Below are 27809 nucleotides of genomic sequence, written 5' to 3'. Positions count from 1 at the left end.
CCAGGGGCTGCTGTCTGTATAATTATGCTAAGTTCGCATGTAGCCCAGACAGCCTCTAGTTAAGCCGCCGGGGTTCTGTCTGCACGTCCCGGGCCTCTGTCAAACGACAGATAACTGCATAAATAACAACTCTGAGACAAAGTTCAAAAACATAAACATCTGCTCACTATCCTTCCGGCACAGAGGCAAACGTGTCGTTTTTATTTTTTTCCAGTCGTTGCTTTTGAGTAACTTCCCCATTGAGATCAATAGGAAACTTAATGATGAGGAAAAAGCTGAGAAAATGCCTCACAAAGCTCTATTGCTCAGTTGGTTTGAGGCGGGTGTGGGAGAGCCCCGCTGAGCATGATGTAAGAGCAAAATGGCTGCCGTCTGGACGTGTTCAACAAGCCGTAGAGTTACAGATGTGCCGTTTCAAGTCTTCAGGCTTCATTGCTCTTTTCCTGAAAGAAAAAAATATTTTTCAGGAAACAGGTTTCTTTCCCTGTTTGCATTTCTAATTTTGATGGAGAATGGAGCGTATTTTTGCAGGAACCCGCAAATGGCAAGAAATCACTCCATTCCCTTTGAAAAGCAGAATCCACCTTCATAGGTAGATTTAAACTACAAGGTCAGAGAAGGCAATACAAAATTAATAGCTAAAATAGCTGATCTATACAAGCTCAATGTTCTGCCAAATCTACTGTCTTGCCAATGGCAGGATGTGTGAAGCTTTTAAATCTGTATAATGAGTAGCATAGCAGATGAATATAGCATTGATGGATTGTGTACAGATTCAAGATTCATTTAAGATGTTTTCATTGTTTCATTGTTCATTTAAGATTTATTGTCTTACAGACAATGTGGCAGCAATGATAATAACAAACATAGGAACAATAACGAGGGAAGAAGAATAAAAAACAGTATAATGAAAGAATAGCAGCCGTATTACAATTGAAATGTACAATTACAATTACACTCTTATCCAGAGCGACTTACAATAATCACATGCATAGAATGCAGAGAGAGGGTGTAGTGCCCCAAGAAACTACAGTACAAGTTAAACCAAGAACAGCATCAGTCTAAACATTATACTATCAAAATAACAATCTGTACTTTGAATTGATGCTAGGAAAATTAGGTCGACATTGAATCTATAGGCTACAAGGTAAACAATGAACCTTGAATCTGTTTAAAGAACATGCTATCTAAATTACATTCTTAACATTGTGGTCAAGAATAATAAGTAAACTAAAACCTGAGAGCGAACAAGGTATGTCAGCATGGTAGCCATATTTTGGTCAATCCCTATAGGCTCATGAGGCAGAAGTTGTCAGGAAAGGGTACCGGGAGAGTGAAGTTTGAGTCTGCAGCGGGGAGTTTGTTTCACAGTTTGAGAGCTAGGAGAGAGGAGAGTCTGAGACGTGCGGAGTGTTGTCCCAGGTGTTTTGGAGAAGACTCGGGTTTAGGATCGGAGCAGTCTTTGAAGTTTCTACTGTTTGTAACACAGTTTGTAGGCTGCACACTCGAGCTCACTAGCACACTCGAGGTCCTTGGAAGTTGCAGTGCGCCAGGTTTTTATTTTACAGGGTAGGGAAGGCTTTTTACTTGTAACGGCATATGCCTGCATTGTGGTACTGTTACTTTTACTTGAGTTCCACCACATTTTGACTAGTATTGTTATGAACATCCATGAATTACATGTACTACTGCAAAGCACATGTATCCATGTGTATGTGATGACCTCTGCCCGTAACTTTGGCATTGTTTTACCTGTGGTTCTTAACTCTTTTACCACCATTTATATGATGTTATAAGGATCTAAGGATGTATTTTATTGCCATAACAGTAGCTTACCTTTGCGATTTTATAAAAAAATATCCATCCATTATTTCCAAACGCAATTCTCTGTAGAAGACCAGTGTATCCCTCATCATCAAAAAAAGTCGAACAGGCGCTGCCATTCCAATGAGGTTGGTGGCCTAATGCTTAGTAAACCAAGAGTCCTTGAAATGGAAAAGTTTGAGAATCACTGGTGTTGCAGACGGGCAGAGGTGGAAAAGGTACTCATATTTGTACCAAGATTAGAACGCACTCCTTGTGCAGAATGTCCCATTTGAAGCCGAAATGTATATAGGGTTAAATTGGTTAATGTATGTTTTGTAATAATAATCCAAATGTAGAAAGTAATTAGTAACTAAAGTTTAAAAAAAGAAAATAGTCGCGTAAAAGTACAATATTTGGATCTGAGATGTAGTGTAGTAGAAGTAAACGTATTGGCAATTGGAAATACTCAATTAGTATTAGTAAGTAAAGTACAAATACCTCAATATTGTACAGCACTTATGTAAATGTACTTAGTTGCTTTACTCCACTGCAGACAGGCTGCCTTTACACCACAGCAAGACAGTTGTATCTAGCTATCACACCATAATAATAATAATGACAAGCAAATTATAGTGCACCATTATATACCCATACAGTTTGAACTACAAGACAAATGCCTTTGTGTTCCCAGATTACATGGTGTTATGTTTTGACGAGTCACCAAAAAAAAAGGGAGTTCCCTCGAGGAACAAATACGTTTTGTTACCCCGACATTTGCCAACCATGTAAGTTAGAATAAAAAGGCTTTTAAGTAGATTTCCCAGGGCCCGCCTGATGAGTTGAAGGGATGAAAGTGCCTTTAAATTAGTCCCGCAATGTCTCAGTCTGATCCCCGCGCACGGCAAACGTCAGTCAGCATTCAGGAGAAGAAACCTGTGCTGTCCTGTGTGTCCAACACTTACTGGAAAGGTTTGGATTTGGGCTGTGGGTGGGCCGTGGGCGGGTGGACGAGTTTGTGCTAGAGTGTGTGTGTGTGTGTGTGTGTGTGTGTGTGTGTGTGTGTGTGTGTGCGTGTGTGCGTGTGTGCGTGCGCGTGCGCGTGCGTGTGTGTGTGTGTGAGAAAGAGGCGGAGAGAGAAGATGATTTGTGTGTCTGTCTCTTTGTGTTCTCAAGGCTGTGTAAGGCATAGACGTTGGCCATGAAATATAAACATTATCAGTAACTCTAGCCTTGCTGCAAAGTCACTGAACCACTGTAGTCTGTGTTGTGTGTTGTGTGTGCGTGCGTGCGTGCGTGCGTGCGTGCGTGCGTGCGTGTGTGTGCATTAGACAGGTCTTTCATCAGTAAGCCAACAGAGCCCTATACCAACAAGTCACTCACCTAACCATTTCTCTCTCTCTCTCTCTCTCTCTTTCTCTCTCTCTCCATCGCTCTCTCGATCTCTCTCTGTCTCTCTCTCCTCCCCTCTCTCTCATTCTCTTTTTATTTTATTGTTCTGTCTCTCTTTCTCTACCTCGCTCCCTTGTTCTCTCTCTCTCTCTCTCTCTCTCTCTCTCTCTCTCTCTCGCCCTCCCTCCCTCCTGTACTCTGTTCTTATCACTGCTAACCTTCAATTAAACCCATGGTCATCACCCTGGCTACACTTTGAACTCTTCCACTATGAAGACATGCATACTAATGTCACACACGCACACACACACACACACACACACACACACACACACACACACACACACACACACACACACAGACACACACACACACACACACACACACACACACACACACACACACACACACACACACACACACTCTCTCTCTGTCTTATGAATATCAACTGTGTGTGTGCGCATAGCAGTGTGTGTGGTTTACTGGTGCCACAAAAGAAACGTCCATTAATTTTTTCCATAGAGATTTACGCAAAATATATATATGGCCATCTGTCTTGGCCATATATGGATTCTGTCCTCTGACCAGGCCTGTCGTACATATTTTTGGGAGCCATAGCGAGAACCAGCTGACAATGTATCCGCTATGCGAGTCAATGCGACGCTCAAAACACGGCCAAGCATTTGGAAGTCGGTGTGTCTCCCTCCCAAACGAGCTGTTTCCTTGGCTTCATAGCCGAGAATATGAACTTGAAGCCGGGCAGAATGAATGAGAAGACACCGCTGAGTACAGAAATTAAGTCGGGAGGTCACAACATTTCGGCAGCACTGTGGAGCCGAGTGTAGTCGGTTGACGCCCCACCAAACCGGGGACGACGACCCGTATTTGAGTCTGGACAGTGCCGAACCGAAATAAGTTAGGCTCCTTATTAGACTCTGAATCGACCCAAAGAATGGCAGATTATACACATTTTACATGTAATGTATGGGTTTATTTAAAATAGACTGCATCATAATAAATACATGTCTTTTGGCCTTTTATCTCTATGTCCGTGACATAATGGATGTGCATACTGTAGTCTGGGTCAGCTCTGCATGGCTCGGATCATAAAGCGAGGCACACAGATGGCGTGTAAACAGTTCCATTTTCAGTTTATTGTCTATGGAACACATAAAATAGCCGACAGCCTTAACTGCGTGTCTGTCGTGTATGTGTGATATTAAGACAAAATGGCTGGCCTCGTGAACAAATGAAATGAAAATGAAACAAAATGCACTGTGCACAGCACATATGTCAGAATCACACTCACTTAATTTGACAATTGCAATGCAGAAATATTCTCTTCTCTTCTCTTCTCTTCTCTTCTCTTCTCTTCTCTTCTCTTCTCTTCTCTTCTCTTCTCTTCTCTTCTCTCTTCCGGTGGTGGAAAAAGTACTAATTTTTTTTTTACTTAAAGGGATACTGTCACCTAAAGGGGTACTGTCACCTTAAGAAGTCATCTTAAAATATAAGTTAATATTTTTATGATGTCATTGTGGGAATGCGCAATTATAAGCCAATCAAATTAATTGACTGTACTTAGACTTTTACTGTACTGATCAGCTGTTGTTGGGGGGGCGAGGGGCAGATTACATTGTGAATGAGTTTCAGACAATTTCAGATCATTTTCGGAGAGACCACGTGACCTACTGTATCATACTATTATAATTTCGGCGGGCCTTTAAGTAAAAGTATCCATACTGCAATATAGAAATACTCCGTTAAAAGTGTAAATGTCCAGAATTCAGAGTAAAACTATAAAAGTGTTGGCATCAAAATGTACTTCAAGTACCAAAGGTAAAAGTACAAAATGTTTGAAAATAGCACATCTACAAGCTCACAACGTGTGGCGGTGCGACGCGTTGTGAGCTTGTAGATCGGCTATTTTCAAACAGCCAAGGTATAAAATAGGGCTAAAGTAGTTTATGTATGTTTTATAATATTATAATTTATATCTACAAAGTAACTAGTATCTAAAGTTTTCAAATAACTGTAGTGGAGTAAAAGTACAATAATAGGATCCGAGAGTAGGCCTAAGTCAAAGTATTGGAAATTGGAAATACTCAAGTAAAGTACAAATTCCTCAAAATTGTACTTAAGTACAGTACTTAAGTAAACGTACTTCTCTTCTCTTCTCTCTCCTCGTGTTAAAAGTCAGTATTTCACCGCGGAGCCATAATGTCATCTCTTATATTCAAGATTTTTATTTTAGGTTTTTCATCTGTTTTTTTATGGTTTTTAATATGCGTTGTATTTTATTGGAACGGGAGGGAGGTGTCAAGGTGGATTTTTACTGCACAGTTGACCCCTGTCGGCTGTGTTTGCGGCGAGGAATGTAGTCGCCAGAAATGGAGAGAGAGAGAGGGGCAGAGAGTGGGATTGAGCGGGGTGGGGGGTAGCGGTGGGGGGGGGGGGGGGGGGGAGCGGCGTAATGTGCAGGTATATCTTTGAAGGAGATCAGGTTTAGGACCTATTTAATCATAGAGCACTAAACAGCATTTTCCCATTTATAGGAAGTGAAATGCCATGAAATATGAACTTATGAAATATTCATGTACAACATAACCACAAATGTGGTTTCATATTACACTCAATAGCCTTGCTATTGAGACGGTGTAGATAAAAAAAAAAACAACCGCGTTCCAGCGAGAGGCTTGGCACGCCGTGGCGATTGCATGCGACGTGTGTACCTGCGTGCACGTACTGTATGTGTCTGTGTGCTTCGGGAAGGGCACCTGCAAAAAGGCAGCACTTAGTTAATCACAGAACCGTAAACAGAATTCCATTTTTCTCAACATAAACTATTGACTGGTGACAAATTGAGCTCTGTCACAAGCAGCAGCGGTATTGATACTGAAATACTACTCTGTGGTTCACTCAGTCAGGATTCATTGTACGGAGGGGCTCATTTTTCTCGTGTTGGTTTAATATCGTCGCCGTCGGGGGGAAAACCTTATATGTCCAAAACTATTATTTGTCTGGGGAAAAAATAAGATTTGCTCCAAAATGGATCCATTGTAGTTAATCAGATTTTGGCCGAAAATCACGCAAAGTCGTACACAGTATCTCTAAAGTCATGTCATCAAATGGATCTCTCCCATTTCCCATATTCCCTCCTGATTCGCTGATTTGTCTTTGTGTATGCAATGTGACGGTCGCTTATCTCCCGATTAGGGAGTCTTACTGGTTAATACTGTTTAAGGATTTATAACACTCACAGACAGCCCACTTTCGCTTTATTAAAAGAAAAAATAAAGAATTAACAGCATATCTATAAGCTCACAATGCATCTTATAGATCGTCCATTCTCGCTACTTTTGTGTGACACTTTCGTACGAAGAAGTAGACAATACGAAAACACGCTAAAGTTGAAACCTGGAGATGCGAGTTTTCCCACCCGCCACTGACGGCGACGATGTGATGTATTTCATTACACCAAAACCATGCAGCCGTCCCCGCGGTGACATCGTTCAAGAAGCCTACAGGGGCCGCCACTGTGACAGTTTAGGGAAGCGGCCCGAATCCCATTTGCAGTAAACAGCTCATCAGCTACCTAACTACGGAGTTCAAAGAGGCTGTAGAAAAACCACCTGGAAAAGTCTTTATGTGTTTCCTGCACTTTCCTCCCGCTCCTCTGCAGAGATGAAGAGAGAATGATTCACAGAGTGATGTCGTGACTTATCGTCGCTGTTGGTTGGCAACCATTTGTGTCCAAAACTGTTACTTATCAGGATATAGAGAGGAAAAATGCCTGTGTTCCTATTGATTCAATGTTTTTATTGTTTGTTTTATTGGCCTTAATCTATAGTTTTTAAAGTAGAGACTGACAGGAAACAGGGAGAGAGAGACGGGGGAGAGACATTCAGCAAAGATCGTTGGGAACTCAGGACTCGAACTTGCGATGCTCTGACAGTCCGGGCCACAATGTCGCTCTTGTTAAAACATTTCATTGGTTCACTATATGTTCACTATGTATAAAACCCACAGACAGACTTTCCCTTTCACTTTAAAAAATATATATGAAATAGCAGATATACAAGCTCACATTGAGAGCTGTTTTAGCTATTGTCTGACACTGCGGTACAGTATGACAAAGTAGGGCATTCATTTACCCTGAAAAAGTAGGAATATGGAGATACAAGGTTTTTGCAGAGATAAAGAGAAACCGATTCTCGGAGTGATGTTGTAACTTATGAATTAAAGATGATGTGAGATGTGGAAGTACAGTATAAACAAGACAGGGAATGCAGAAACACTTTTGTTGCCAGTATGCAGAAAAACGTGTAGGAGTGTGTGTGTGTGTGGACACATGTAAATTCTGACACCCATGGTCAATATGGACAACGGGATCTCAAATACTGTATTAGTGTAAGGCTGCAACAGAATGACATACTACAATAGATATACATGTGTTTTATCAGCAGAAGACTGTGTATTTCACTCTTCACACAGGCTTATAGGGTGTTTTTTTGGGCTCCCACACTACTGCGGGTTTCTGTTCGACCTGGAGTCCTGTAGTTGTATTCACCTGGGGTTTAAAGCACTGTTTCCCAAACAGTGGGTCAGGACCCATCTTTGGGTCGCGGACAACAACTTTATTAGGAAAAATAATTAAGAAAAGAAAGTCCGATAAGAGATGAAAACATGAAACAATAAAAACAAGAGTTCATAAAAGGTCAACTGGTCTGGGGAAGGCGATTCTCAACAGATGGGTTTTCAGGGCGGTCTTGAAGGCAGGGAGGGAGGGGGCATCTCTGATGGGTTTAGGGAGTTCATTCCAGAGGGTGGGGCCGGACACAGAGAAGGCCATATCACCCCAGGTTTTTGCTGGTCCTGGGGACCCCGAGGAGGCCATCCTCACTGGACCTGAGGGAGCGTGTTGGGACATATGGTTCAAGGAGGTCGGAGAGGTGGGTCGGGATCCAGGTTGTGCAGTGCCTTGTAGGTGGTGAGGAGTATTTTGAAGTGGATACGTTGTTTGATAGGGAGCCAGTGGAGGTCATGGAGGACTGGTGTGATGTGGGTGCCGGTGAGGAGGCTGGCGGCTGAATTTTGGACATATTGGAGTTTATTTAGGGTTTTGGAGCTGATGCCATGAAGTATGCTATTGCAGTAGTCTAGACGGGAAGAGATGAAGGCGTGGATGAGGGTTTCGTCAAATCAATCCATGCTTTGAAATGCAATGGTAGCATAAGATAAAATAAAAAACAGCTTGATTTAATGTGTTGGATTACCTATACCCAAGTAAATCTCAAGTTCTCCATATATTGATTTTAGAACTGAAATACATAGGATCCAATGGCTACCTGGAAAATCAAACAAATGCTTTTATAATGGTTGGTACTTAATAGTACCAAAAGTTGGTAGTAATGATAAACATAGTCATGACAATGGGCTTAACATTTCAGACCACCAGCAGGGCGACAGAAGGGCAACATTAGTTCTAGAATGGCTAGAACAGTGGTTCTCAAAGGGGGTCCAGGGACCCCCAGGGGTCCTTGAAGGGGTTCCACTGGGGACAACTAGCAAAGGGGGCATTGACAATTTTTAACCACTTATTTTATACTTTATGGTTGACAAATGGCTCACAATGTGTTATGATGCGACCCTTTGTGAGCTCCTACTATTGTTAGAATATTTTGAAACATACAGTATGTGACAAATTTGGAATGATTTAGAAAATCTTTACACAAATCTACTGCTATGGGTGTCCCTGACAGCAACATCTTTTCAGATGGGGGTCTAAAATACATTTGTGTGGGTGCTTGACATGAACGTTTTTCAGACCTACTGGGCGAGAATGATAAGCCGTAGTATAGTAGAGTCTCCAGGACTCTAAAAGTCCAAAAGCGTTTAATAAATACTGGGGATATTAAAGTGTGGAACCACTTCTTCATCAGCAATCATTTCTAGGGCCACTGCCATTTCCCCACCAGAGGTCACCATTATAGTTCATCATAAGTCCTCAATGTCTTGACACATCTGTGTTTCAATCAGAAACATCATCATAATAACAATCACTGTAACACCAACAGTCAGATAACTTTGTCTTCCATAGATCATTATGTTATGTTATGTGCTATAATAATGGAAAAACATCACAAGGATGCAACTGGGACGTGATGATGGTACCGGGTACCCCCATCATCACGTCCCAGTTTACTGCAGAAAGACATGGTAATTGACACCCCACTGAGCATCTCATAATTGATGTACAGTATACTTTAATGGATAGTGGCTTTATTTTATTGCTTTGGCATTAAAGTACATATGATTCTGTGTGTGCCACTGTGTGGTATATGCCGTTAAGCTTCACAGACTGTTGTTATAAATAGAATAGTGCCCACTCCTTGGGGTGAAGGATATGAAGTGATATGTGGGTGGGTATTATAATGTATAATGCATGAACTGTTATTTATTCTTTTTTACACTGCCTCATGGCGGGTACATTGCACATGTTTCAAAATAACATGCGCACCTGAATATGATGCTGATGTTTCTAAAAGTACACACTAAATCAGGGTTCTTCAACAGGGGATCCTCAGAGTTAGTACAGGGGGTCCTCCAAATCTTTGTGTGATAGAAACCTTTTTTCTCCTTTTTGAAGCGGTGAAAACCGCTTCCAATGAATGGCTTTGTGTGTATCACGCCCATATATGGTCATTTCAGTCCAGAATGAACAGGCTTTTTCAAAAACAGAATGTCCGTTTAATTACCATATATGGTGATCTCAGTCCAGAATGAACAGGGTTTTTCAAAAACACAATGTATGTCACCTCATGTCCATATATGGTCACTCCAGGCCAGAATGAACAGGTTTTTCCTGTCCCGTACGTGCAAAATATCAGTCCAGAATGAATAGGCTTTTTCAAAAAGCAAAATGTCCATATATGGTCATTACAGTTCAGAATGAACAGGTTTTATCTGTCCTGTACGTCCAGAATATGTGTGTAATGTCCCTCCCGGTCTGATGAATGGATACTTTGAGGATTGGTCAAGCTTCACATGATAATTTGGCCCTCCATTCTTTATATATTCATTCAGAATATATAAAGAATGTAGAATTCAGAATATATAAAGAATGAATAGATCACAGAGTCCATAACTGTATAGATGTATAGCTCTCTAGAACACATAGAATAAAAGTTCACCGCTTCACTTCGAACCGAGGTTTGATTTTTTATATTAACCACTTGAACCCTAGCATCCATATTCTGAGAACTTTAGCCAAAAATAGCAGATCTACAAGCTCACAGCGTCTCGAGGCGTTGTGAGCTTGTAGATCGTCTATTTTCGGCGAAGAGGTTTGGTGTAGAGGGGAAAAAGAGCAGACTAAGTACAGAGTGAAAGGTCAAGTTTACGACGGTTCAAGTGGTTAAATATATGAAAACACAAATTGACATGAATCCAACATACATGATGATTGTGCTTTCAAACGATGAAACTATAGAATCTATGAAAAGGGTGTGGGGGTCCCTGCTTCATCTCTCTCTCAACTAAGGGGTCCTTGGCCTGAAAACGCTAAAGACCCCTGCACTAAATGGTTTGCTGTTCAAAAGACTAAGACGAAATCAGAATCAGAAATTAACACTGACCTGCATATGATGCTGTTTCTAAATAACACACAAACCTGCATATAATGCTATATTGTTCTAAGCCAGGGGTCTTCAACGTTTTCAGGCCAGGGACCCCTTAGCTGAAAGAGAGATGAAGCAGGGACCCCCACTACATATTGTATAACATTGTGTTGCAGATTTAAAATGTTCATGGATTTCTTAGACAGCTTAGACTTGTTTGACAGCACTGTTATCATGATGTTGGAGTAATGTGTGTTTTAACCACTTGAACCGTCAAATACTTAGTCTGCTCTTCTTTTACCTCTACAAACCTCTTTGCCAAAAATAGCCGATCGACAAGCTTACAAGCTTGTAGATCTGCTATTTTTGGCTAATGTTCCACTCAGAATATAGGGATGCCAGATATACAGTACTGTATACCTATCTGTAGGCCTAAGTACGTGTATACTGTATTACTTTATTGTTGTTCAACCTCTGTCCACCGTGTTCTCACAGAATACTACAAAATGATAGAGCATGTAAGAGAAAACAAAAATCACCCACTTCTTTACACCTGTAAACCTGTGACAAATACAGCTGATTCTGATTCCGTGCGTCTACATTCTGCGAGCGTACAGTTAGTGCTCATTCACTGTACAATCTGTTGCAAGTGAAAAACAGCTAATGCTGCCTTTTTTGGGTCTCCTAATCCTCAGGAATCCTACAATCTTATTCCCTTTAGATCACGCAATATTTAGGCCATTCACAGTATACTTAGTGTGTGTGTGTGTGTGTGTGTGTGTGTATGTGTGCGTGTGCGTGTGTGTGTGTGTGTGTGTGTGTGTGTGTGTGTGTGCGCGTGTGCGTGTGTCCATGGAGAATATTGTGTGAACATGATGGAATATGAAAGGACAGAACGGAATGGAACTCAGTGTGTAATCATCACACTCATGAATGAAATGAGCGTGCACGCACACACGCACGCACGCGCGCGCGCACGCACACACACACACACACACACACACACACACACACACACACACACACACACACACACACACACACACACACACACACACACACACACACACACACACACACACACACACACACACACACACACACACGTTTTCCTGCTATAGTGTGAGGATATTGCACTGGGATCCCAAATAATTGCCAAAACACTGAGTTTCTAAGGATAATATAACATTAATATTGAAATAATAATAACAAATAAAATAAATGTCATGGCAATTCGTTCTTTAAAACCTTGAAAAGTGAATATTTCATTGGGATACGATAAATTGGAGCTTAAAGTATACCAGTACGTAAGTTGCATTGATCCAAGACAAACCCCAATCGATTGATTGATCAGTAAAAAATGTAACCAACCATTATTTTATAGTCAGGCGTAGAGAAACGGTCATTAGAACACAGAGGGTTCCTAGTTCGATCCCGGGTTCCCCCAGAGTTAGTGTCAAAGAGTCCTTGAGCAAGACTCTGAACCTCTACCGGTAGTTGCTCCCGGTGAGCAGGTTGGTGCCTTGCATGGTTTCCTCTGCCATCGTGCCAGTGTGTGAATGTGTCTGTGAATGGTTGAATGTAACGCATAATCTCTGTAAAGAGCTATATAAATGCACCATTTACCATTTATGCTTTACCTATTCTAAAATAGCAGATATACAAGCTCATAGTGCGGCACCGAGTGCAACGTTTTGGAACAACATATTTTGAGATCGGGGTCCGCAGCCCAAATACATATAATTTGCCAGGTCCTTGACATGAAAACGTTTGAGAATCACTGATGATGGAATTGGAAACATACCGTTTTACCAGTAAGACTCCCTAATCGGGAGATAAGCGACCGTCAGGTCGCATACACAAATTGTAGAAGGCAATGGTAGGCAACCAGGAGGGAATATGGGAAATGGGACAGATCCATGTTGATGACATGACTTTAGAGATACTGTGTACCGCTTTGTGTGATTTTAGGGCAAAATCTGTAGGAGCAGTGTCCAAAAATGTGTTTTGCAAAAATCTGCCTGAAGGTGGCGTTAGATGGGACAGATGCATGTTGATGAGTGATGACATGACTGTAGTGTAGAGATACTGTGTACCGCTTTGCGTGATTCTAGGGCAAAATATGTAGGAGCAGTGTCCAAAAATGTGTTTTGCAAGAATCGTTCAGGTCTAGCATGGATCAGGTTGGACGGACCATGGCTTGGAGGGGCTGCTGGCTCAGTTTTTTTCCCCTGCTCTTATCCTTGTTTTAAGCTAAATAATCTATTTTGTGTTTCTCTCAACCTGGCGGCACACACAATAGCACTATTTGTGCTGTGTGTGTGTGTGTGTGTGTGTGTGTGTGTGTGTGTGTGTGTGTGTGTGTGTGTGTGTGTGTGTGTGTGTGCGTGTGTGTGTGTGTGTGTGTGGTTCAGGAATGTAGAGACAGTTTGCCTGTCCCTTTTCTAAGGCAATTTGTTCTCCATTTTCCCTGCTAGGTGTGTGTGTGCCCACACGCATGCATGTGTGCATGTGGTTTTGTGTTGTGTCTGATTATGTGTGTGTGTGTGTGTGTGTGTGTGTGTGTGTGTGTGTGTGTGTGTGTGTGTGTGTGTGCGCGTGTGCGTGTGCGTGTGTGTGTTACTCAGGCTGTGATTGGTTGAGGCTGTAGCTCTCATAAAGACGATGTCATGATGGAAATTAATGCAATACATCACCAACTCTCACACACACACACACACACACACACACACACACACACACACACACACACACACACACACACACACACACTTAAACACATGTGCGCACTCATTGAAACTCGGGCATTCACATACAGACATTTACAACCGTGCACTGCACACACACACACACACACACACACACACACACACACACACACACACACACACACACACACACACACACACACACACACACACACACACACAGACACACACACACACACACACACACACACACACACACACACACACACCTTTGCTTCCTGCTATGGAGCTCTCCTGTAAATATTACTAGGAGAGGAGAGGAGAGGAGAGGAGAGGAGAGGAGAGGAGAGGAGAGGAGAGGAGAGGAGAGGAGAGGAGAGGAGAGGAGGTACAGCAGTGGACAGGGTACATAATAAAACGCTGCGAGGAACACGACAAAGAAACATCTTTTACAACAGAGCAATCTGCTGTGGCGTGGAGGGACACGCTCACATCCGATTGGCTGCAGAGTGACTATTCATTTTGTGTGACTTATGCTGCAGACACATGGGATATTACAGTTTGATCACTGTTCTAAATTAAGAAGCACATCAAACCTTGCCTTGCCCTCCGTCTCGGACCACGGTGCGGCCATAAAAGCGATGCACAAATAATGCTCTCAATACATCCTGGGTGTCAAAGTTAAACACAACTAATGTAATGCAGGGGTTTCCAAAGTGGGTGCGGTGGGGCCACCAGGGGGCACTGTATGGGGTCAAATTGGAAAGGAGAGGAAAATACATTAATAATAATAATGTTCACCAGGTTAATGTTCACCAGGTTAGCATTCACCAGCGTCTGAGACGTCGGACCAATGCCATGGCACCTTAAAGGCACTTACAGAGTCCCCGGAATCCACTTGATGCAAACACTGATCTGACTGTAGCTGAAGTCCACTCAGTGAGAGGGCGGAGTCTATGGTCTGCATACTAGACCAGTGGTTCTCAACTTGTGGGTCGGGACCCCCCAAATTATTTTGGGGGTCCCCAGATGATTAACTTAATGTGCAACATTGTATTCTCTCTCAACAGTAAACAAACCAACATAAAGTTTAAGTGTATGGAGGGTATACAGATATGCAAATTTCTAAAATGACAATTTAAGGACTTTTTAACACCTCTAAAATGACAAATTAAACATTGGTCAAATTGTCAAATATTAGAGGCAGAAATTGTGAAAATAGTCTACATGCTCACAACGCCTTGTTGTGAGCATGTAGATCTGCTATTTTCACAGTAGTTAGTTAGTAGTAGTAGTAGTTCCTCAACTCTTAGTGCTCGTAGGGTATGGGGTTCCCCAGTTCAAATATGCTTATTTCAGGGGTCGCGGCTTGAAAAGGTTGAGAACAACTGGACTAGACTAAGAGGCTTACTGGCTATTTGGGGATCCTTGGCCGGGGGAAAGTTTGGAAACCCCTGTACGAAAGAGCAAGAAGTTAGGTTTGGTCAATTTATTGCCACACTCCAATATCCACTTAAAATAACATTGCTATATGTTATGAAATGGCAGCAAAAGTGTATTTGCTCTTTGCTGTTCTGACGAACACATTGTTCGGCCATATTTGCTGATGGCGAACTAACTGTCAGCATTAGTTACGGAAGTAGCATAATATTTGCTCGCTGGCTCAGCCGTTTCTGGAACAAGAAGAGCTGTCCGTTCATTGCCAGACCAGTTAGAAAATCTGTGCAATTATGGGACGGTTTAATGAAATAAAGTTTCGGTCCTAACTACCTCATGCTGATATAACGATGGGCGGATTTGGGCGGCGCCAGATATCATTCAGACCCCCAGAGTAGTAATAGACATATTACACATCAAAAAGTTTCCGTTTTAATTTCTCTCATGCCTGAATATATGAATAAAATTTAATTAGATGTTTTAATCTTTGGCAGGCCGGCAAAGGCGCTCATCCTTTACTTCCAGCGAGGAATAAAGACAGTTATCTTCTTCCTCGCAGGATTTAGCAGCAGCCGTGACCCATGTTCCGCTCCTATTAAGTCATTAGGACCTGGAATTATATTATGCTTTAGCTATTGAAAAATACCGGATATACAAGCTCACAGCGCGGCACCGAGTGCCGCGCTGCGAGCTTGTAGATCTGCTATTTTTTTTACAGTTGTGAAAATGTGTGCAAATCTTTGAATATATATTTTTCAAAGCAAACTTTTGTAACTCAAAATCTCTACTTCTGGGGGTCCCTGGAACAACATATTTTGAGATGGGGGGTCCGTGGCCAATCGCATGTAATTTTGGGGGTCCTTTGGGGGACACGAAAAGGTTTATGAACCACTGATTTTAGAAGAAGGATTTAGAAGACATTTATAGAATCGGGTCCAAAATATACAAAGACTTGCACAAGTCACAGGTTTTTCAAAAATAGCAGATCTACGAGCTCGGAGCGCGGCACTCGGTGCCGCGCTGTGAGCTTGTATATCTGCTCTTTTTCAGTAGTTAAAGCATGAAATAACGATTGAAGTGACAAAGGTCTAAAAAGCGAAAAAGACGCGTTCCCGGGCTTAATGAATTAAAGAGGGATCTCTCAGAGGTTCCCCTCGAGCGGCTCTTGAACTCTCGGATCAAGATCTCAAAAGAGACGGGTCACCGGCTGATGTCCTGCGGGGCGTCACCCGCATGTCAAATGTCTCCGTGTGATGCCTCTACCTTTTTTCTTTTCTTTTTTTTTTGCAGAAATCGACAAAGAGAGCTGCGGCGACCCCGGGACCCCCCTCTACGGCCTCAGGGAGGGAGACAGCTTCTCCAACGGAGGGATCCTGAGGTTCGAGTGCCAGTTTGGCTTCGAGCTGATCGGAGAGAGGACCATCTCCTGTCAGGACAACAACCAGTGGTCGGCCAACATTCCAATGTGCATATGTAAGTCAGTGCATACGTAGACATCAAAATTATGGGGCTTGAGCCCCTGCCCTTTTATCCGTCTGTAAAAAGTGCCCTCTCCAGACCGTGAATGCAGTTTTTCTTTGGTGAAAGAAATGCCAAATGCCCTCTTTCCATGCCATACCTGAAGGCAGCATTCAAAAGAATTGCCTTGTCCAAACTCTCCTGAACTTGAATGCAGCATCTTATGTTTAAGGAATTGCCCTCTTTGTGTAGAAATCCATGCCGTTACGCCACATCTCCAGTATTCACTTGATTATGCTTAGTTCAGTGTGGTATCAAGCACCGAAAATAGCCGACCTCCAAGCTCACAAAGCGTCGTGTTGTGAGTTTGGAGGTCTGCTATTTTCAATATTTCCACCAAAAGGCCCTTTTAGAAATGTTTGCCCCTGCCCCTCTCACATTCTCTGCACATCCCTGACGTAAGTGATCACGAAATCACTCAGTGTATCGCAAAATTAATCATTTAATCAAATCAATTAATCAAATTGCACTGTAATTGGCCAGATAGATCGCGTGAGATCAAGTGCGTCGACAGATTTGCTCTCGCGTCGGCACGCGGTAACGTATTGGTTTGTAACTTAAATGAAACACTCGGAATTTTATAGTGCGTCCTCTTCCGTCAGCCAAGACAGCCATAAACGTGTGCATTCTAATTGATGAGGTGAGACCACTGCTCAGCAGCTGATTAACATGCATTAGCAGTAGTACATGTACAGCGCACAGACGTGCACTACACAAGCATGCTGAAAACAGCTCTCGCCTCTATCATTTAGCACTTAGTCCTGTTCAAATAATTCCATAACAAAAGAGCCGATCCAACCCGGAGAAGGAAATAAATATATATTTCAAATTGCCGACTTACAATGAAACGCGCCGGGGTGATTCATGTTAGGCGGTGTTAATGAGCGGGTTCATAAATCCTCTCTACAAGCCAGTTGAAAAAGACTGCTAATGGCATGTGCCTCTGGCTGGGAGACAAAAGATTAAAGTAACAATTTGCACCTAATGTCACAGAGCTGTATTTTCCTTTTCATAGTTTGGATTCCATTCAGGTTGGGTAAAAATGTTTTCCTGAGCGAGTACCACTCAGAGAGATAGTGGGTTGGTTCTGCAAAAAAGGGAAAACCACTCAAACTCACGTGCAAAATCCTCCGAAATCCTAGTCCTAGAGTGTATACTTCATTACACCAGTGCTTTTCATATTTATTCCACCGTTTGATGAGATTTAGCCTCTCAGACCCAAAATGTTGAATATTTTGTTATGTTATGGGTCCATTTGGTTTCATTTTACACAAGTTAAAGATCTATAAGCCATTGGTAACCCATTTGGTTACCAACTCTCCATCATTTAGCTGGGGACCACCTGGAATCCCGTCAAGGACCACTGGTGTTCCCCGGACCACTGGTTGAGAACCACTAAAAACACCAAAACTTGGGGACAAAATGAAATAGCTCACAACACGTTGCTAGCTACATGACACGTCGTGAGCTTATAGATCTTCTATTTTTGTAAAATGTTATGACAACATGCATCAAGTTTATTTCAAAGTGAATTCAACTTCGTGGGTGATTTTTGTGGGGGATATATGGCCCCAGAGAAGGAACAAAACGGTATCTAATAATGTTAATAATGGTAATTAATAGTGTCTGCACAGCTTTGATGTTGCCATTCTACCCTGTCACCATGGATACCATATAGGGAGTTTATTAGGGCCTACAGGGGCTCATGTCTGCTGTAATGTGTGATGATGTCCGACCATGGGGATGAATATTTAATACAAAGTACTGTCTCTCTATCACAATGGTTCTCAGAGTGGGGTCCAGGGACCCCCAGGCGTCCTTGAGGGAGTTTCAGGGGGTCCCCAGCTAGACGATAGTTAGGAACCAAATGGACCCTTATGGGTCTGTAATTCTGTAACTCAGAGAGTGTACAAATGGAACCAACTCTGACTCTCAGAGTTAAATTAACATTGATTTTAACATATAAATTGAAAAAAGAGATAAAAATGCCATTACATGGGGGTCTGTAGCCTAGTGCATGTCAACCAGGGACCTTCTCTTATGGGGGTCCCTAGCGTATCTTTTCAAATGGACTATTAAGTGTCAATTTGGGGGTCCTTGACATGAAAAAGTTTGAGAACCACTGCTCTATCGCTCACTCTCATCCCCCCCCCCCCTCTCTCTCTCTCTCTCTCTCTCTCTCTCTCTCTCTCAATTCAATTCAATTCAATTCAATTCAATTCAAAGGGCTTTATTGGCATGAGAAAACATATGTTTACATTGCCAAAGCGGAAGTGTACACAATACAATACAATACAATACAATACAATACAATACAATACAATACAATACAATACAATACAATACAATCGGAACAAAATATGTGTAAGTGAAAGGAGTGTAACAGTTTTCATGCATCAAGGTTACATGCAGGCAGAGCAGGGGTATATCTACAAACAATGGTCTTTATGGTCTTCCATTTGATATCCTTCTCCTATCACAGCAGCTCACGAATCTTGCTGCTGTGTTTGCACATTGTTTTACTTCACCCAGCAGGTATGGGAGTTTTTCACCATTGGTCATGTTTTCAAACTATCCTTGGGTGGTTGTGATCTGTGGGAAGTATGTGTCTCTGATGTCTTGTCTCTCTCTCTCTCTCTGATGTCTTATCTCTCTCTCTCTCTCTCTCTCTCTCTCTCTCTCTCTCTCTCTCTCTCTCTCTCTCTCTCTCTCTCTCTCTCTCTTTTGTCTGCGCAGTCCCCTGCATGTCCAACTTCACGGCCCCGGTGGGCACCGTTCTCTCCCCGGACTACCCCGAGGGCTACGGGAACAACATGAACTGCGTGTGGCTCGTCCAGTCGGAGCCGGGCTCCAGGATCCACCTGGCCTTCAACGACTTTGACCTGGAGGCTCCGTACGACTCGCTGACGGTGAAAGACGGCGAGGCCAACGACGCGCCCATCATCGGACGCTTCTCCGGCGCGGAGAGCCCCTCCCACCTGACGTCCAACACCAACACCCTGAGGCTGGAGTTCCAGGCCGACCACTCCATGTCGGGGAGAGGGTTCAACATCACCTACAGTAGTATGTCATCTATCTGTTTATCTGTCTATCTGCTGACCGATCTATTGATAATTCCATACAGTACAGTATCTGTTTGTCTGTCTATCTACCTACCGATCTACCCATCACTGCATGTCGGGGAGAGGGTTCAACATCATCTACAGTAGTATGTTTTCTATCTGTTTATCTGTCTATCTGCTGACCGATCTACCGATAATGCCATACAGTACAGTATCTGTTTACCCATCACTGCATGTCGGGGAGAGGGTTCAACATCACCTACAGTAATGGGTCATTTATCTGTCTATCTACCTACCGATCTACCCATCACTGCATGTCGGGGAGAGGGTTCAACATCACCTAAAGTAGTATGTCATATCTGTTTATCTGTCTATCCACCTACCGATCTACCCATCACTGCATGTCGGGGAGAAGGTTCAACATCACCTACAGTAGTATGTCATCTATCTTTTTATCTGTCTATCTGCTTACCGATCTACCCATAATTCCATACAGTACAGTATCTGTTTATCTGTCTATCCACCTACCGATCTACCCATCACTCCATGTCGGGCAGAGGGTTCAACATCACCTACAGTAGTATGTCATCTATCTGTTTATCTGTCTATCCACCTACCAATCTATTTTTTCATGAATTCAAAACAAATAGGCTACAACGATTTTTTTTCAGTAATTTCATGAAGAAATTCAAAGTAAAAAATCGAAGAAATTCCATAAAGAATTGTGAAAACAGCCGATCTACAAGCTGCTGTTTGCACTAGTTTGGGTTCCGAGCAAACGTCTAATCTCTCTTTTGCGTAGACGTCATGGGACTTTCACATAACGAGTAACTGAGTAAGCATGTCTGGGGTTCTACAATCTCCAACTTTTGTGCACGGATAGCTCAGATTTTTGCCTACAGTATGTTCTTAGCAGCATCTCCTGCCGTTACTGTACTTGCACAATGTACAGTTGTACTGCATTGTATCTCCATATACATGGATCTCCATGTATGGGTATCTGGGATGGCCAAGACAGATGGCAGATGACAGATGGCACCTCGCCCTTAGGCGTCTTACTGGTATACATGTATACTGTATACATCATTGTTTATAAGAAATACAAAATGGAATCATTAATTGCGACCGAAGGTCGCAGTATACCATGAAAAATGTTGCAGCTGTCTGTTGTCAGCTGTCTGTTCAGTCAGTCAGTCAGTACACATTTTTACAGTCCATTGGTTCCCTTGTCACTATGACATCACTCTGAGATCACGCCCTGATGTCACTGTGATGTCAGGGGAACCACTCTTAACAGAATGGGTTTGCTGCTCTGACCTCACACTCTGGCTTGATGTCCCTTTATTGCCCATATATTTTATGCCCATATATAGTCGACAATGTGATGTCAGAACATGCCCATATATGGGCATTCCCAGATCACACTTGCAAATTAATTACATCCTTGTCTGTTTTATGCCCATACATGGAGAACCCTGTCCCAGTGTCATCAATATTAAGGGCATATCTGGGAATGCACATATTTGGTAATGCCCATATATGGGCATGTTCTGCAAATCTCAACAGGCACTGTTGAAATTGGGTAACTGGTCCGATATACATCACTGGCCAGATAGCCAAGAATTGGCTAGTAGTAATTAATTAGAAGTAAGATTAATGATAAAACAAAAGAAAAAACTTAAATTATTTGATTAACAGAGAGGGTGCCACTGATAAAATATACAGGAGATTTTGACCTGATGGTTGTTGCTTTCCTTAGTGGGCCTTCTGGGTTTCAAAAGATACAGACCTCTTTTAGACCTTTTAGATGCTTAGACCTGCTTAGACCTGATGCTGCATCAGTACTGAACCAGCTGCATGGTGATCTAAAGTGATGCTGCATGGTCTATCCATCCTGTGCTTTGGCCTCAAAGTCCTTGTCATTGTTGTTCATCAAGTCTTTGTCTTCATTATATTTTTTCTGCTCAGCAGAGAGAAATGTTTGAGACAAAGCCTCCTCCTTTTCTCTGATCAGTTGGAGTCTCTCCTTCACCCATTTCTCCCTCTCCTTCCTCAACTGTTCCTTGAGGTTTGCAACGTATAAGGCTTCTTCCTGCAGCAAGGCTGGCATCTTTGTCTCCACTTCCGCCAACCTTCTTGACATGTCCAGGAACTGAAACTTTCTGATCTCCTTGTCTTTCTCCATGGCTGCAATCTTAGTCCTCATACTGTTGCCCAAGATCACGGTGTTCTTCCAGTCTTCCTCCATGTCTTTAATTGTCATTTCTTGTGAGAGGAGCCTGGCCTTGAACACCTCCCGGCTGAGTGCATGTGGGTCAGGACGGGCTTGTTTGCCAGAACACTGACCCATGGTGGTTGGTTGGTGATCGAAGGACGAGGTCGCTTTTCACCCTTAGGCGTCTTACTGGTGTTTTCTATCTATCTGGCTTGTCTGTCTCTGTGTCTGTCTGCATACAGTACACCTCTGTCTTATGTCCACTTATCTAACTGTTCCATTGCTAAAACAAACTGACGATCCTATATTCAGATTGGCTAATGGGAGGACTGGACATCGTCATCATGCTCATATGAGTCACTATGACTCAGCCATAACCCTTATAAGGCGTTCCCAATTCAGCTACAGTACGCACAAATATGGAGTGCGTTGTCTAACATCAATGTGTCGTCATGGCATCAGGCGCAAACAAATCAGTCGGCTCCATATATGGGCACAAAAGGGGGCATACCCTGACAGATACAGAGAGCTCCATATATGGGCATATTGGTCGGATCGGAGGTGCAACGTAAGTGTGAGTGCCGCATAGCTGCCCGAACTTTTAGTTGACAATATTTTCATGAAACAACAATTTCTTTATCAAAGTCCATAGCTGTCTACCTCAATAATTACCAATAATATGCTTTTCGGGACTTTGTAGACTTTGTTTTCTCCAAATTGAAGATGCCTTGTTTATGGACAGTGTTAGATCCTCACAGACACTTGAGGTCGTCAACATTTTAAGGCTGCAATGGCAATTAAAGAGTGTTTCTTTTAGAAAAAAACACAATCCAACAGAGACATCCATCCAAACAAAACAAAAAAGTCTGAGGAAGTGCCTGGGTTCCCCAGGATTCTTCCACCAAAACTACAGCAAAGAAGACAAACAAAAAACAAAACCAAAAACACCTCAAATTGGGATGCCTGGTGCCTCCCTTCCTCCAGACGGTAACATAATGGAAAGAACGAAGGAGCATCACTGTCAACCCCATCAAAGGAAACAACAGGAGGCATGATGGAGGAAGCAAGGAATTGAGGAAGCTATACTGGCAGCGTGGCAAGTCTGCTTCACGGGGCCCCCGGAGGCCGTTTTATATATCTGCCACAGGTGCAAACAGGCATGTGATTAATTAGGGACACCTGGAGAGTCACAAGGACCATCACAAGGACCACCACAAGAGATAAGAGAACTCTCCAAATAACACCGGGAGATGAGAAAAGGAAGCACGACGACGGTGTTTCCATCCAAGTCAAACTACTTCTAAGTCCTCTTTATACTGCTTGTTTACGTCTCCTTCAGTGCGAGTGATGTGAATACATGGACTGTGTGAATGCCGGTCGTATTTAATGCACACACACACTGGCAGGGTGTTTACTGCCAGTCAAGATGACAGCAGGAAAAGTTGCTATGTCAATATTCATTAGACAAACGCGTTTTCATCACTTTTTTTATGATGTCTGGCCCATTGATGTAAAAAAAAAAAAAAAAAAGAAGGGGGGAAAAACATTTGCAATACTGACAATTTTTTAATACAAATTTGATGTTGCCAATGCATTGCAGCTTTTTTTTCTAACGCAATACATCATAGTTTGCATTAAAACACTTTGACGGAAACATGATGAAAACTCTGTAGTTTAAAGTTGGCAAGCGGTGGCTACACTAGTCGGCACTGCTTCTTACAAGAAACTTTGTGCACGGCTGCACTGCAACAAGTGGCGTCTTCAATCTGTCTGGAAGCCGCGAAGACAACTGTGGACGGTGTGGCTTGAGGTTAATGTACTGTTACTGTCTACGGTTGCCCGTGTCTGCTGTTGCCTTTGAATTAATGAACATAGTGACATTAAAGTTCTTCAAAACATAATGGATTCCTCTATAGTCCAGTGGACGCACGCACGCATACACACATTCGCATGCACGCTTATACACACTCATGCATACACAAGCACGTACATACACATGCACGCACATGCATTTAGTTTCTAATTTAGTGTTAATGTTAGATAAAGGACACATCAGTAAATGTCAGACAAATCCATCACTGTTTTTCCCTTGGGGGAGGGGGGAGGGGTGCGTCAATGTGCGCTTGTCTCTGTCTCTAGTGTCTGCATGTTGGCTGGTGTCTATACCTTCCTTTGTCTGTAGTCGGTGTATGTCTTTATGTCTGCCGCAGTGTCTCTGCGTTGGTCGGTATGTGCGTGCGTGTGCTTGTCTGTCTGTTTGCAGCAGCCGTTGGCCATAATATCACTTTTCAAAAATAGCAGATCTCCGCCGTGAGCTTGTATATCTGTCATTTTTCAATAGCTAAAGTATAAAATAATCAAGGCCCCTACACCCTGCCCCCCCCCTTGTGACGCCCCTGGGTCTAGATGTCACAACCGCTGAGAGGCAATCCATCGTCACATCACTAACCGTGTGACACAAGATGACAGGAAAGTCACGGGGGACATTTTTGCAGTGCCTCAGAGATGTGGGCTCATAACGTCCCATCTTTATGATCCAATCTCAGAAAATTGCTTGGAAATTACAAGTGTAACCGTACCCTGATACAATATTTGCATGGGATCACTGTGCGGCATATTAACTAGTCAAAAGTCCCGAGTCGGATCGTATCATATCATTTGCCATCTCCATCTCGATGAGTGCCCGGTCATTTCCTCTGAGATAGTTCCTGATTACACCTCTCTCTCTCTCTCCCTCTCTCTCTCTCTCTCTCTCTCTCTCTCTCTCTCTGAGAGAATCAGATATTGTGTTGAAGCTCTCTTCTTTTCTTTTTTTTTTACGCAGCATTCGGCCATAACGAGTGTCCAGACCCTGGCATTCCCATCAATGCCCGGCGCTTTGGGGACAGCTTCCAGCTCGGCAGCTCCATATCCGTGGTCTGTGAGGACGGCTTCATAAAAACCCAAGGGTCTGAGACCATCACCTGTCAGCTAGACAAAGGGAAGGTCATGTGGAGCGGACCTATCCCTAAATGCGAAGGTAAACCTTTGATTCATAATCATTTCCATAGTAGAAATTGCAACACATAATGCCACATTACCTGAGATACAGATATGCCATTTAAAAACTTCACGTGTCCTGCCTTTGGCAAGACAGTAGATTGGCAGAACATTGAGCTTGTAGCTATTTTTTTTTTCTATTTTTATTACCTTCTCTGACTTTTTAAATCTTCCTATGAAGGTGGATTCTGCTTTTTAATGGGAATGGAGTGGTTTCTTGCCATTTGCGAGTATCTGCAAAAATACGCTCCATTCTCCATGAAAATTAGAAAGGCAAAACAGGGAAAAAAAACCTGGAACATTTTTCAGGAAAAGAGTAGTAAATCCCGAAGATATGAAACAGCACATCTGTAATAAGGTAGCACAGTAGGTCAGTGATTAATACTTCTGTCACAGCAAGAAGGTCCTGGGTTCAATCTCTGGCCCCTTTTTTAATGGGTTTATTCTGTATGCTATGGTTTCCTCCCTCAGCCAAGGTGTGCAAGAGTGATGGGTTGAAGATTCCAAATTGCCCATTGTTTCTAATTGTCTTGGCCCTGGGATCGGCTCCCGGCTGCAGAATTTCAACAGAAGGACAAAAACAGAACAAAAAAGAATATAACTCTAAATCCTGTGTGTGTGTGTCTCTCTCTTTCTCTCTATACTATAGCCCCATGTGGAGGCCACTATTCAGCCCCCACTGGAGTGATTCTGTCCCCTGGCTGGCCTGGTTACTACAAAGACTCCCTGAGCTGTGAATGGGTGATTGAGGCAGAGCCCGGGCGGTCCATCAAGGTTACCTTTGACAGGTGCGTGGTTGGAGCGTGGTTGGGGCCTGTGGTTGTGAGTGACAGTTAGGATTTGGTTTATGGTTATTAAAAAGACTGGGTAAGAGCTGTGAATGGGCAATGAGAGCAGTTAGCAGAACCCGGAGCGGCACTTCCCTTCAATGATCCCGGGCGCTCGGTTTGACACGACTGACAACTGCTTATTTTCTATTCTAGCCGGTTCTTGCGATGGCGTGCTCTCTGAGCGGTGACTTGGCAATGACGTCAGCACCTGACAGTGGATCTGCCATTATGAATTCACAAAAATGTGATAAATATATCGTCGTTGTCGGGTGGAAACCTTGTACGTCCAAAACCGTTTGTTTTGTATTTATCATTTTAAAAATGATTTAAACTAGTGAAAACAGCTGTGCGAGGCGTTGTGTGCTTGTAGATCTGCTGTTTTCACTACTCTTTGCGACGGCCTTGTATGATGAAGCAGGGCTTTACTTTGCGAAAGAAGGTGCACATTTGAAATTTGGAGATACGAGGTTTCCGCCCGACAACGACGATATAATCTATCTATAAATGCGAGAAGTCTCTGCGTGTCTGTCTGCGTGTATGTAATCCGCGTATCTCGAGAACCGTTCGTCCCACCGGCTTCAGATTCGGCACGCGCGTTCCCCGCCGCGGCACGGAGTGCAGTGCCGGGTCTCGACCCGACCCGACGCGCGGTTTTCCCGAACCGGCGCGAAACGTTCGGAATCTCCTTATGCGGGGTTGATTGTTGACATCAGGCTGTTCCGGAGGAAATCGGCGAAAGCTCTGACTCATTGTGACATCACTTCATAAAAGGCTCTGACATCACGTACGCCACATGAGTCAACAAAAAATCTCTGAATATAGACAGACGGATACAGAGATCTCCATAAATGGGCATAAAATGGACACAAATGGCATATATGGGCATAACATTTACGCAGAATCACAAAGATCTCCATATACGGGCATAAAGGGACACAGACAGACAGATACAGAGATCTCCATATATGGGCATGAAATAGACGCAAATAGACAGATATCTACATATATGGGCATATATGGGCATAAAATGGACCCAGAACTATATCTGCAGTGATCTCCATATATGGACATAAAATGGACGCTGACAGACAGACAGACAGATAACAGATATCTCCATATATGGGCATAAATGGACACAGGCAAACAGATGCACAGACAGACAGATACAGAGATCTCCATATATGGGCATGAAATGGACGCAAATAGACAGATATCTCCATATATGGGCATATATGGGCATAAAATGGACCCAGAACTATATCTGCAGTGATCTCCATATATGGACATAAAATGGACGCCGGAGGCACAGTCAGATACAGAGATCTCCATAATGGGAATAAAGGGACACAGACAGACAGACAGATACAGAGATCTCCATATATGGGCATAAAATGGATGCAGACAGACAGATACAGATATCTCCATATATGAGCATAAATGGACACAGGCAAACAGATGGTCAATACGGGTCCTACAGAGATCTCCATATATGGGCATAAAATGGACGCTTAGAGACAGATAACTCCATATATGGGCATAAATGGACACAGGCAAACAGATGGTCAAACGTCTCTGCGTGTCTGTCTGTGTGTATGTAATCCACGTATCTCGAGAACCGTTCGTCCCACCGGCTTCAGATTCGGCACGCGCGTTCCCCGCCGCGGCGCGGAGTGCAGTGCCGGGCCTCGACCCGACCCGACTCGCGGTTTTCCGAAACCGGCGCAAAACGTTTGGAATCTCCTTATGCGGAGCTGATTGTTGACATCAGGCTGTTCCGGAGGAAATCGGCGCAAGCGCTGACTCATTGTGACATCACTTCATTAAAGGCTCTGACATCATGTACGCTACATGAGTCAACACAAAATGCCATGGTTACGTATTGAATGTTATCAGTATGACATGTTCTGATATTCATATATGGGCTTAAATGGACACAGGCAAACATAATGGCCTGTGCCCAGGTACAATGGGGTTTGCATTAAAGGGGGAACTGGCACTGTGTCTGCAACACAGTCGGAGGCACAGACAGATACAGAGATCTCCATAATGGGAATAAAGGGACACAGACAGACAGACAGATACAGAGATCTCCATATATGGGCATAAAATGGATGCAGACAGACAGATACAGATATCTCCATATATGAGCATAAATGGACACAGGCAAACAGATGGTCAATACGGGTCCT

At 43.1% G+C, this 27809-nt stretch overlaps 1 protein-coding gene across 1 annotated transcript in view; it reads left to right on the top strand.

The window, feature by feature from the left end:
• The window catches only part of csmd3b (CUB and Sushi multiple domains 3b), a gene marked incomplete at both ends in the record, with an annotated part of 797030 nt that overhangs the window by 575410 nt on the left and 193811 nt on the right, over window positions 1-27809 (top strand). The window contains 4 exon segments of the mRNA XM_080735998.1: window positions 16247-16429; window positions 19211-19537; window positions 24576-24770; window positions 25440-25578. Of these exon segments, the coding sequence (XP_080592124.1) occupies window positions 16247-16429; window positions 19211-19537; window positions 24576-24770; window positions 25440-25578 (844 nt within the window).

Source organism: Nannobrachium achirus (genome assembly GCF_963921795.1).
Source record: "Nannobrachium achirus genome assembly, chromosome: 10".
Taxonomy (NCBI): Eukaryota; Metazoa; Chordata; class Actinopteri; order Myctophiformes; family Myctophidae; genus Nannobrachium; species Nannobrachium achirus.
Note: the sequence above shows the minus strand (reverse complement) of the source record. Positions and strands in the feature narration are given on the sequence as shown.